This window comes from Typopeltis vanoorti, chromosome 8 (genome assembly GCF_054136105.1).
Source record: "Typopeltis vanoorti isolate ZY-2024b chromosome 8, IOZ_Tvanoo_1.0, whole genome shotgun sequence".
Classification (NCBI taxonomy): domain Eukaryota; kingdom Metazoa; phylum Arthropoda; class Arachnida; order Uropygi; family Thelyphonidae; genus Typopeltis; species Typopeltis vanoorti.
The window spans coordinates 88,994,884-89,007,977 of NC_143556.1; the positions used below are offsets into that span (position 1 = coordinate 88,994,884).

Consider the following 13,094-nt stretch of genomic DNA (forward strand, 5'->3'; position numbering starts at 1 on the left):
ATTCTTTAGCCGCTTCACGTATGACACGAGCTGGTATACCATCCAATCCCACAGATGTATTCACATTAAGGTTTTGTAATTATGTTGATTAATTATGTAATGAATACAAAATTATGTTGGATTACTGTATATTGAGAATGGCCATAAGTAAAGCAACATACCTATCTAAAGAGACCTTACTCACTATTATTATTATTATTATTATTATTATTATTATTATGAGCCTGTGTAGCTCAGTGGATGTGGCGTTTGCACACCACCATGCTTGGCCGCACGAAGGAAGACTTGGTTTCGAGTCTAGTCGGCAACTAGAGGAAATTTTTCTAAGCCTTTTTTCGACCGGTTCCCGAGTTAGTCGATCTCTGGCACGGGCAAGCAGGTTTTTCCTCCCTGAAATTCGGGTTTTTCGTCCTGTAAACTCAAGAAAATCGACCGTAGAACCCACATTATTTCAGACATTAAATATATTGTGTTAGGGTTAGGGACCACGAGATGGCGGCACATTTGAGCTGTCTCTCTTCACTGCGTACTGCTTAATTAGTGATAGTATTGGGCCATCTATCGCTGATTGGTACCAGTGGAGATTGAACTGCCCACTCAGTCTCCAAAAGTTAGATAGGGCTAAATGGCCTCGCCTACTCCCGTATACGGGAATAAAAAGGCGTTAGCTGATTTTTTTTTTTCTGATTTATTATGTGACACCTCCAAGGTGTCCAAAGACTCATTGAAGGAGCCACCTACTCTACAGCTCCCCATCTCCACCACTTAATCTACCAACTATACAGTGAATTGCAACTACTCTCATAATCTACACCAATACCATCTACTGTCCGCCACTGCCACTAGTATTTTTTGTCTGTAAATTGTGTGTTTTCTCAAGGCTGATTTGTCTGTATGCGGGATGAAAAATCCAAGTTTCTGGGAGAAAGAACCCTACTACCTCCGTATGAGATTGGCTAACTCACCTTCAATTGAAAAAAAAACAAAAAAACATATAAAGATTCCTCTCATCACAATGAGAATCGAACTTAAGCCTTTTCCAATTGAAGGGTGCAACATACCATTGTTTTTCCAATTGTGCTAAAAAGGTGCTATTATAACTATGAAAAATCCTTAACAAAGAGAACATAAACTCTTATACAGAGAATAGTCTCACTACTTCAGAAACTGCCAGTAATCAAACATGACAGAGACAAATTTCAATATGTGGTGCAAGAGAAGAATCAAAACAAAAACAGTTGAACTAAAGAAAAAAAAATACAGAAAATTCAGGAGGAAAAAAAAATGTGATCACTGTCAGATAAAAAGATTGAACTACCTGCTAATTCAGATAAAACTACCTGCTCTCAACATACGTTATTGGAAAACTGAAGGAAAGAAAACTTGAGGACTACCAAAAATGTATCCACCATCCCATTGATTGAGTGGATAGGGTATTTTCTCTCCAGCCAACAAGCTGTGTTTTGAACTGTGCAGTTACTTAGATGGTAAAACAGTTTTTATTTTCTGATGTTAGACCATCACTCTGCTTACTAGAGGCATTAAGTAGCTTGAAAAGTAACGTGATTTGTCTCTAGAGAAAGGATCTCTCACATTAGTTAACTCTTAGTCCCCTCATAGTACTAATTCATTGTAGATCCCTGACTTTTCAATGGGTAAAATTCACATAAAAAAAGAAAACATAAAATGAGAAACCTATTCAAAGGCCAAACACTTGCAGATAGTTACATCTGCTTTGATATAAGATGATGAAAGATAATCCCTCTGTAATTGGAAGAACAATGGGACATTGCAACCTCTGATTGGAAAAGACCTGAGTTTGATTCTTGTCATTTTATTCCAAGAGAGGAATTTTTATTTGGCCTTTTTCAAAAATTATTCAGTTTACAGACAAAAAAAATACTATGGGCAGGCAGTACATGGTGTTGTGGGTAGATAGTGAATAGTACTATTTTGTAAACACATACCAGCTACTGAATTAGAAATTGAATTTCTTACCAACTGAATTTCTTATCAACAGAACATGCCCCACACCATGACATCACCTCCAGAACCTTGAGTTGTGTTTATAAGGCAAGCTGGGTTCACTGTTCATGAGGCTTTCGCCAAATTCTCTGCCTACCATCAATACAGAACAAGGTGTACCGTGACTTGTTGGGCCACATAACTTTTTTTCCAATATTGTTATTATTATTATTATTATTATTATGTGACACCTCCAGGGAGTCCAAAGACTCATCGAGGGAGAGTGTGCCAACAGCATCAGCATCGAACGATTGAACCCTTCCAACTACTAACCGTGCTCAAACTTGCTTAACATTTTGGTGAGCCATTAGTAGCAGAGGTTCTACCAATCGACCAATATAATATAGGATTAAAGTAATATCAGTGACTTAATATTTTATACAATATGTTAATAAATTTTAATATTTTAAGGGTGATTTATACCAGTTTGAAAAATGAACACTGATTCCTGTATGCATTTTGTTTTTAAAGTTTGCAAAATTTATTTTTAAAAAAATCCTAATTTTTTTTTTGTTGCTTCTTAGCAAAAGCTTTATTCAAATTCAAAATCATTAACTGCACTGGGTAGTTCATATGAACTACCCAGTGAAGTTACTATTAATTATTATAGTATAGTGACATTTGCATTATATCCGAATTCCTTGTGACATTTGGTGTAGAATGTTCTATAACAATTTCAGCAACCAAAGCTGTTACTTTTTCTATTCAAAATTTTCTTCTAGCTGATTTCAGCATTGCATAATTTACAATATAATTGTGTCATCTGCAATAATCCAATAGTTTTATTTCATATTATTTTGCTATTTGTTATATCTTCAGTTTGATTAGCTTAGTGTTCTAGAGTAGTTCTAATTGCATTGAGATATTTTATTTTGGTATATATATTTTCTGTATACACTTTACAACAAAAGAAAATATATGCATTCTGTATCCATTTGTCTTTGTCACTTTTTATTTGACATTCCTGAGAAACAAAAATTGACCAAGGGATGATAAATGACAGATACAAAATAAATGATCAATGGTATCAAATGAGATATGCACCTGTAGTTATACATTTTGGAATATTAATAATAATATTAATTATTATTATTATTATTATTAAGAGAGACCTCCAGGGAATCAGGACTCATCTAGTCCCTGATTCCTTTGTTCTTGAATTCATTCACACTGCTTGCACACACAACATCCAATGCCAATCCATTCCAATCATGCAACGCTGTGCAAGAGAAAAATCTAGCCCTCAGTCCCTTCTTAGCGGCATTCATTCTCAGCTTCCAAGCATGCCTCTTGTCCATTCCCCACCCTCCATAAAATGAAAAATTCCATCAACTGAAATACTATATGACACTTTCAGAAATTTGTAAGTCTCAATCATATCACTCCTCTTTCTCCTGTCTGCTAGTGTCTGCAGTCTACAAATTCTCATTCTGTCTTCATAATCAGTATTCCACAATCCTGATATTATTATTATTATTATTCAGGCCTCCATGGAGTTGAAAGACTCATCATGGGAGGTCCTTCCTAAGAACATAAAGTCTGTCAAGACTCATCGAGGGGAGATCCCCCCCCCCCTAAGAAACACAAAGTCTATCATACCACTCCTTAAAATCATTGACCATTCTCACTCTCACCACTCCATCAGGCAATGCATTCCACTGTTCAACCACCCTGCACGCAAAGAAACCACTCCTCACCCTCTTGCTCACAGTTTCCTTTCGTAACTTCCAGAGATGGCCTCTTGTCATCACTCCTTCCTGCTGTTCAACCAAGCGAAAGAGCTCCCCAGTGTCAACCCTGTAACCACCTCTCAACAGTTTAAAAGTCTCAATCATATCACCTCTCCTTCTTCTATCAACAATAATCCAAGTGTGGTCTGATCAGAGACTTATACAACGGAATGATAACCCTTTTATCTCTGCAGGTCAGTGCCCTTCTCATAATAGCAGCAATCCTCCATGTTACCTTCATCACCTTTGCAATAATGTCCCCTAAACTTCAGGTTTCTATCAACCATCAACCCCAGATCTCTTTTCTCCTCTACTTCCTCTAGCATAACTCCTCCCATAGAGTATGCTGCATCCCATCGATGTTTCTCAAACCTCAAGACCTTACATTTTGCTGCATTAAACTGACCCCCATTCATTTGCCCATCTATCTAGCTTATTCAAATCCTCTTGCAGGGCTACCACATCTGCACTGTTATTAATAATCCTTCCCAGCTTCGCATCATTCGCAAACAACTGAATATCCCCTTGCAATCCACTGGCAATGTCATTGATATAAAGATTAAACAATATAGGTCCTAGTACTGAGCCCTGTGGGACCCCACTTGTAACCCTCTGCCTCCTTGAAACTGCTCCACCATACACAACTCTCTGATACCTATCAGACAGCCAATCCTGAATCCAGTTGACCAATCTGACATCCAGACCCATGTGCTGCAACTTAAATATCAGCTGATCATGTGGCACCCTGTCAAATGCCTTTGCTAAGTCTAAGAAAATTGCAGTATATGCCTTTCCCTCATCTAATGTTCTTGTAACTTTATTATAAAAGGCTAGCATATTGCTAAAACAAGAGCGCCCTTTCACAAATCCATGTTGACTCTCACAGATAACATTACCCTCATCTGCCCAATGTTGTATACGGTCCCTCACTACTTTCTCCAAGATCTTAACAACTACTGATGACACACATACTGGCCTATAATTAGACACTTCCAGTCTGTTACCACCCTTATGCAATGGCACTATCTTACCTTCCTTCCATTTCCTGGGCACCTTTCCCACAGCCAGACTTTCATTGAAAAGCCAGGTTAAAGGCACTGTCAGTTCCCTAGCACATTCTCTCAAAACTCGTGGTGAAATACCATCCAGTCCAAAAGCTTTATTGACACCCCGAGTTCTCATTATCTGAAACACACTCTCCTCCTGTACCTCTAAACCTCAAACCAGCCCTATCCCTCTAGCATTAAAACTGACTCCTCTATGATGAAATACTCCAATAAAGTGTTCATTGAACAATTCCACTATGTCCTCTGCATCAGTCACTCTATTCCCATTTTTATCCCACAATATCATTCTTCCACAGTCATTTCTCCTCCTACTGGCCACATAACTAAAAAATTCCCTAGGATTTTCTTTGGATCTTAGGGCCAATCTCCTCTCATATTCCAGTTTCGCTTTCCTTACCACACTAGTCACTCTTCTGGCCTGTGCCTTATATTCTTCATGCATCTGCTCTTCACCTGTCTCCTTAATATCTCTTCCATAGCCTTTTTTTAACATGCAGTTCCTGTTTAACATTGTTTGTCATTCACTTTACTCCAAATTGTGTCCTCTTCTTCACTCGTGGTATACAACTTACCATTGCTGCTAACAAATATTCTTTCACAATTCCTCACGCACTAATGATATCCCGGCCTTCCAATTCCTCCCTCCATGAAACTTCCCAAAGTTGACATCTAAGACTATTATAATCACCTGCTTTATAATTCCACATAAGTTTTCGTCTCTTTGATACTCCTGCATGTCTATTCATTTTCCATTCATTTTCTCTCCTTTGCTCTCTCCACTATATCAGAATCACAATGGAAACCAGGAGACCAAACCTGCACACAATAGTCTAAAGGAGGTCTTATCATGGCCTTGTAAAGAGTCAAAATGACATGTCCTTATTGTTACACATAAAAGTTTGTTTCAGCATTGCAATTATCATTAATTGTATTTGCAATCTTTGCTACATGGCCCTGAACTTTACTTTGCTATCTACTAACACTCCAATCTCACTAGCATGATCAGTTTCTTCGAACATAATTCTAACAATATAATAAGACGTTGAATATCTAATTCTTGCCAAAGTACATGACTTGACATTTACTGATGTTGAACTGATATCCATTTTGACATGCCTACAATTCCAGCCTATTCAATTCATTTTGCAAGTACTGCATAGAATATCAGCAACATTCCTGATTATCCTACCTATCTTTGCATCATCAGCAAATAGTTGTATGTCGCCTGTCAAATCCTTCCCAATGTCATTCATGTACAGATTGAATAACAGTGGACCAAGACTGATCCTTGTGTATACCATTGGTTTACCTTAAACCTTGTAGATTCACATCCCCCCCCCCATATACCAGTTTTTGATATCTGTCAATCAGTCATCCTCTTATACATGCTAATATTTTATAATCTAAACCCATATTCTCCAATTATGCAACAATCTTCCATGCTGTATTCTGTCAAAAGCCTTAGCAAAATCCAAAAATATCATGGTGTATCCATTCCTGTTGTCTGGTTGAATGGCAAGCAAGTTGCTAAAATATGACTTCCCTTAATAAACCTATGTTGCTCATTGCAAAGTAGAGATTCGCTGTTAACCCATTTCTGAATGTGAGCCCTAACCAAATTTCCCAAAATCTTCACCACCACCACCACTTCTGAGATACTAATTGGTCAATAGTTGGATACATTGGTCTTTGCACCACCCTTGTGTAACAAGATTACCATACATTCTTTCCACTCCTGCAGAATCTTCCCTGTTCTGAAACTCAAATTATATAGCCTGGTCAAAGGAATAGCCAGTTCAGCTGAACACTCTCTTAGCACCCCATGCTGATATCCGATCAGTCCTTATCGCTGAATTCTTATTTAGTTTTTGCAACAGCTCTAATACCTCCTCTTCATACACCTGAGTTTCTTCATCCAGTAAAGAGGTAGCAGTGAACTCAGTGTTGCATACATCAGGTTGATAGCTTTTAACAAAATGGGCATTCATTAGTTAAACAACCACTTCTGCATCTATCACCCTCATGCTATCTGCATTTAGTAGAGGTATTCTTTCATGTTCATTCTTTCTTTTTATACTCAGACTTAGCTTAGCTTTCCAGCCTGCTACTTGTAATTTTAATAATGGACATCATCTGTATGCACACAGTATTTCTTCCACATCATCCTTTCCTCATGAATCTAATTAATAAGATTACACATTCATTTGACTCCTACCCTATTTATTCTTTGAACTCTTGGAACACATTCTGATATTGCATCCTTTAAGTATTTTTTAAATGATGCAATATCAGCAACCGATACCATTGCATTGAACTGAGTATACTTCTCAGTTTGTCATAATTTCCTGCTTTGTAGTTCAGAATGATGAGAATAACAATGATGAGTTATTTCTTTCCGACACATCTGTTGGAAAGAAACTCATCATTGCATCAATGAAATTCTATCATTAATGCTAGTCAGTTAGCTCTCCCAATTTTCCATAAAACACTCTCCACATCTATAACTGCCATTGTTTAATCAACTTATTTTGAATTGGAAATTGGCTGTCTGATAGAGATTAGAGAGTTGTGCATGGTATGAAGAAAAAGGACGGTCACACGTGGGGTTCCACAAGCCCCAGTATCAGGACCTCTGCAGTTATGTCTGTGATATTATCACTGGATTGCAGAAATTGTCTGCTGATGATGCGAAACTTGGAAGGATTTTTAGTAATAGTGCCCATGCAGTTTCTCTTCAGGAGAATGTAAATAAGTTGAACAGGTTGGCAAATGAATGGGGTGTCAGTTTAATGGAACTAAATGTAAGGTCTTGAAATTCAGAATGCACTGATGGGAAGTTATGTACTCTGTTGGTGGAACCATGGTAGAGGAAACAAGAGATCTTGTAGTGATAGTCAATAAAAATTAGAAATTTAAGGGACATATTTCAAAAGTAGCGAAGGCAATCAGAGGATTTCTGCAATACTAGATGGATTTTGACCAGCAGAGATAAAAGCATGGTAATTCCATTTGTATAAAGCACAGGTTCTTAAAACTTTTTTTTATCCTTGACCCCTTTTTCATAAGACAAAATTATTACAATCCCTGACAGTCCTGATTGAATTAGGATTTTTGTAATCTAGTGTCATGCAATCATTGGTGTTTGATAAATTTATTTCTGCAATAAACTAAACAAATATAGAATGAAGGGTTGTAGTCTATAATAATTTCGGTAGTTCTATAATAAATATTTAATTTACTCGCATTTATCAATGTTTGCTGTGACTCTCAGAATCTTTTTAGCAACCATAGGAAGGCCACCAACCCACAGTTTAGGAACCGCTGGTATAAAGCCCTGATTAGATCACATCTAGATTACTGTGTTCAAATCTGATTACCAGGATTTGAAGGGGATGAAGTATCCTTGGAAAGAGGACAGAGGCAGATAACAAATATGATATCAGGGCCATATAATGTCTTATGTGGATAGCCTGAGCGCAGATTCTGGTGGGTTAAAGACAAAGAGATGACATTATTGAGAAATTTAAACTGTTTATAGGTAATTACAGGATTGACACCGAGAGATTTTTCATGTAGTAGAACAAGAGGAAGGAACCAGGACAAGGAGGCCATCCCTGGAAGTTGCAGAAGGAGATTGTGAGTAAGAAGCTAAGAAGTGATTTTTTTTTTTTTTTTTTTGCATGGAGGCTGGAAATCAGATCATGGAATGTATTGCCTGTTAGGGTGGTGAACATGCACACTGTGAATGATTTTTAAGGAGTGATGTAATAGATTTTGTTGTCTGAGGTGAACCCCCCCCCTTCCCCAGGATTAGTCTTATGCTTGAATTGGTGTTGATTCTGTTTTGTATACTGTTAGTTTTGGGTGATTTCTCTCTTACTCTATAAAAGTTATTTGGGTTTTCCCATTTTCCATTTTTCACATTAGGATGAATGGCCTCTCTTGGCCAAGTAACTTGGCTTGTTTGAAACCTAATTAATTCTCTTAGAGGATGAGCACTAGGAGCCTGTTGATTTTGTGTGTTCTTCTGACCAGTTTGCCTGTTTTGTGTGATGAAAAACCTCAATTTCCACGACTAAAAACTCTGCCTCCTCCTCTGTATGAGACTAGCTAACTCACCTTGCCGAAAAGCCTGATAAAGGTTTTTCGCATCCTCAGTCTTTTGCATTGATTTGAACTCAGTCTTTTGCATCAAAAAAATGGAATGAGCTATATAGACTCCTTCTCCTCATACAAGTCTTTTAATTATCTGTTAATATCATTTAATTCTTGAGAATTCTGGTAAAAAATATCACATAATTCTAAGATAAAAAACTTTATTAGTTGTATACTTTTCCATCAGTTTCATGTTCCTTTTTATACACATCTTCAGGAATTTTTTAAATATAAGTTGAATGATGAGACTTGCTATGTCAAAGCTACAAGAATTCATTTAACTTATATCTAAAAATATACTGAAGAAGTGTAGAAAAGATACAAAACTAGTAGCAAACTAGTAGTGTAAAACTAATAAAGTTTTTTTTCCTTAGAATTATGTAGTCTTTATAATTGAACTCTCAAGAACCTTAACATAACCACAAAAACATTATTTATCAATATCAATGTTATCTTGATATTAGGTTTAATATTTGATCTGAATAATAGAGATTTAAGACCAAATATTACCCTACCTTAAGACTTCATATCTAAATCCAAATTCCTGTGCATCTTTCAGTTTTAACTGCCGCTTACAATTTGAATTAGAAGCTATATATTTACTTGCCTGGTTGGCCAAGTAGATAGTATTTCCACTTTCCAACCAATAGCAAGTTGTGGGTTTGAATCCCACTACAGACATAGATCTTTATGAAGGCCTTGAGGCAAATTTAAAAATTACAGTTTTCTGATTTATCTAACATGTAGTCCATGAGCTGTACTAAGATACATATTTAAAATCACTTGTAGTGGATAAGATTCATATAAAAAAAAATACTTAACATTTACCATGTGAGTTTTGAAACCACCTTTCCTTTGATACTTAATGTATGCCTTTTCAAGCTCCATAAAACTTAAAGATTCTTGTTTTATTGGTATGATTTCTCAACTGTTGGCAGTATAAATTAGAAAAAAAAAAAATTTAATTTTTAATATTCATAGTAAACTCTGAATTTACAGAATAATAAAACAAACTGTTCACAAGAAGAAAGCATTAAAGAAAATAAAAACTCTTTATTGGTTTAATGGAATTATTTTTCAAGTTGTCGTAATCATCAACATGCAGATCTTCACTAAAAGTTAGAAATTTATCTTTCATTATTTTGTGTAGTGGCAAGAAGCACTTGGAGTGGCCCCTGGTGTATCCTTGGAATACTGGAGAAATCTAGCTATAAGGTTAGTCAGTATGCAAAGCTTTAGAAAATAAATCCAAATTTTTATTGAATAAAGAATTAAATATTCATTTCTGAAAAGTTTTTAAATAGCATTCTGAAATTATTTTTTTTTCTTTAGAATTTATAATAACAACATCCTTGTAATAGAGATTTGCTTTTTAATCACCGACAAAAATAAATGAATATATTCAAATGGTATATTTTGCTATAGGTGGGCAGAAGTTCTAATGGAGGATAATAATCCCCAGGCAGTACCCCTTCTAGTTGCTACTGACAGTATAGAAAAATTATTGTCATTCTATAAGAAGCAGAATAAACTAGAACAAGCTTACTCTGTAGCTGTAGCAGCATCTGATGGACTTTTAATATCTAATAGTGTAAAAGAATTGGATATTAGGAAATTTATTCCTGGAGAAAGAAAGAATTTTTTCAATAGGTATGATTGGTTTGTTATTTAAATCTCATTATTAAAAGAGATTCTATGATAGTATTAGTAATTATTGAACACTCTCTTACATCTGTGTAGCTGAACTTTTCTAATAATTGTTGCCTTTCATAGGTTATTTTTAACCCATTTCCACCTTTTAGGTGGTGTTTATTTTGCAAATGCAAAATTTTGTGTGTCTGTCTACATGAAATAAGAACTTAAAAACACGTGATTTTGATAAAAAAAAAAAAAAAGACTTGGAGGGCAGTTTTAATTTAATAGTCAAGTATTCTTCAGTACTTGACTATTAAATTATTTAAGGAATTTACAATGTATACTGGAATATTAATTAAAAGAAACTTTAATAAATACCTCCTATATTTTGGCAATATCACATTGCTATCTTCATGGGAACATACAACTATTATTATTTTATTATTATTATTATTATTATTTCGGGCGACTCCAGGAGTCCTTAGACTCATCAAGGGAGGCCCTAAACATCATGTCCACACAACTATGCGATTACATTCTCACAGTATCTATCATACCTTGTCTTGAACTCGTTCACCGTCATAGCACCCACAATAGACTCTGGCAGCTTATTCCACTCATTTACCACTCTAAAAGTAAAGAGCCCAGCTCTAACACCCCTGCTAACCACACTCTTGCCAAGCTTCCATAGGTGTCCCCTAGTTCTCCCACCACCAGACCTGATCTCAAAAATATCCTCTGAATTAATCCTATAGAATCCCTTTAGCAATTTGAATGTCTCAATCATATCTCCCCTCCTCTGCCTATCAACTAGTTTCTGCAACCCACAAATCTTCAACCTGTTCTCATATGGTTCATTCCATAGACCTGTTATCATCTTAGTCACTCGCCTCTGGATCCTCTCCACCTCCTCCCCATCAAGAAGGAACCGAGGTGACCAAATCTGGGCACAGTAGTCGAGATGAGGTCTTATCAAGGCTCGGTACAGAGGTACAATAACTTGCTTGACTCTGCTCGTCAAGGTATTTTTCAACAACCAAGTGAGTTGATGAGCTGATTTAGCTACTTTTGCAGTGTGCCCCCTAAACTTCATCTCCCTATCCACCAACACTCCCAAGTCCCTGGCCTCATCAATCTCTTGGAGTACAGTTCCACCAATGTGGTATACTGCTGCTAATCTTTTCACCCCAAAATGCATAACCTTACATTTTGTCACATTAAATTGACATCCATTCTCCTTAGCCCAGAACTCCAATCTATCTAAGTCATCCTGCAAGACTTTGACATCTTCTGCATTCACTATTGCCCTACCTAACTTTGCATCATCAGCGAACAAATGAATTGTTCCACTTAGATCCTTCCCTATATCGTTAATGAACAGATTAAACAGCAGTGGTCCAAGAACAGAACCCTGCTGCACCCCACTAGTTACAGGCCGTCTTTTGGACTCTACTCCTGAATAAACTACTCTTTGATATCTCTCCATCAACCAACCACCTATCCACCTCACCAACCCTATATCCATTCCCGTATGTTGTAGTTTACGGATTAGTATTCCATGTGGTATCCTGTCAAACGCCTTTGCCAGGTCCAGCAGTATCACTGTAAACCCATTTCCCTTATCCAGTTCAGCCGTCACCTTGTTATAAAACTTGAGCAAGTTACTGAAGCATGATCTACCCTTCACAAAGCCATGCTGTCCTCTGTACAGTATCTCGTTTTCATCAATCCATTCCTGTATTTTTCCCTTGACTACTTTCTCTAAGACCTTGACAACGACTCCTGATATGCTGATCAGTCGGTAATTTGCAGCCGTAGTCTTGGATCCTCCTTTATGCAGTGAAACTATTTTCCCCTCTTTCCACACCTTCGGGACTAAGCCAGACCTGAGACTCAGATTAAACAACATGGTCAAGGGCACTGATAATTCTTTAGCCGCTTCACGCAAGACCCGTGCCGGTATACCATCCAAATCCACAGATGTGTTCACATTAAGGTTCTGTAATAGACTAGTCACCTCCACTTTATTCATCACTATTCCCGTATAAAGCCTATCTATAAGAATTATTCTTCAGTACTGTTATTTTAATCACATCCTTGGAATACTATTTACATAAACAGGTAACTGAATCAGTTGAGATAGTTGAGTTACTGAGTGAGCACTTTGCAAAAGTATATCATCCAGGTGGTGACATTGCAGAAACGAATAAACCAGTAGATTATATGGGAATTGTGGTTAATGAAGTGGAGGTGAGTAGTCTATTGCATAACCTCAATGTCAATACATCTGTGGGATTGGATGGTATACCAGCTCGTGTTGTACGAGAAGCAGCTAAAGAATTGTCAGTACCCTTGACCATTTTGTTTAATTTGAGTCTCGGGTCTGGGTTAGTCCCGAGCGGGTGGAAAGAGGGGAAAATAGTTCCACTGCACAAAGGTGGTTCCAAGGCTGCTGTTGAAAATTACCGGCCAATCAGCATAA

General features: G+C 36.8%; 1 protein-coding gene across 1 annotated transcript in view; it reads left to right on the forward strand.

Annotated features, from left to right (window-relative positions):
* The window catches only part of LOC150104181 (WD repeat-containing protein 17-like), a 243,105-nt gene that overhangs the window by 204,497 nt on the left and 25,514 nt on the right, over nucleotides 1–13,094 (forward strand). The window contains exons 16-17 of the mRNA XM_090396419.1: nucleotides 10,128–10,192; nucleotides 10,403–10,627. Coding sequence (XP_090252545.1) covers nucleotides 10,128–10,192; nucleotides 10,403–10,627 — 290 coding nt within the window. The remainder of the gene's footprint in view (nucleotides 1–10,127; nucleotides 10,193–10,402; nucleotides 10,628–13,094) is intronic.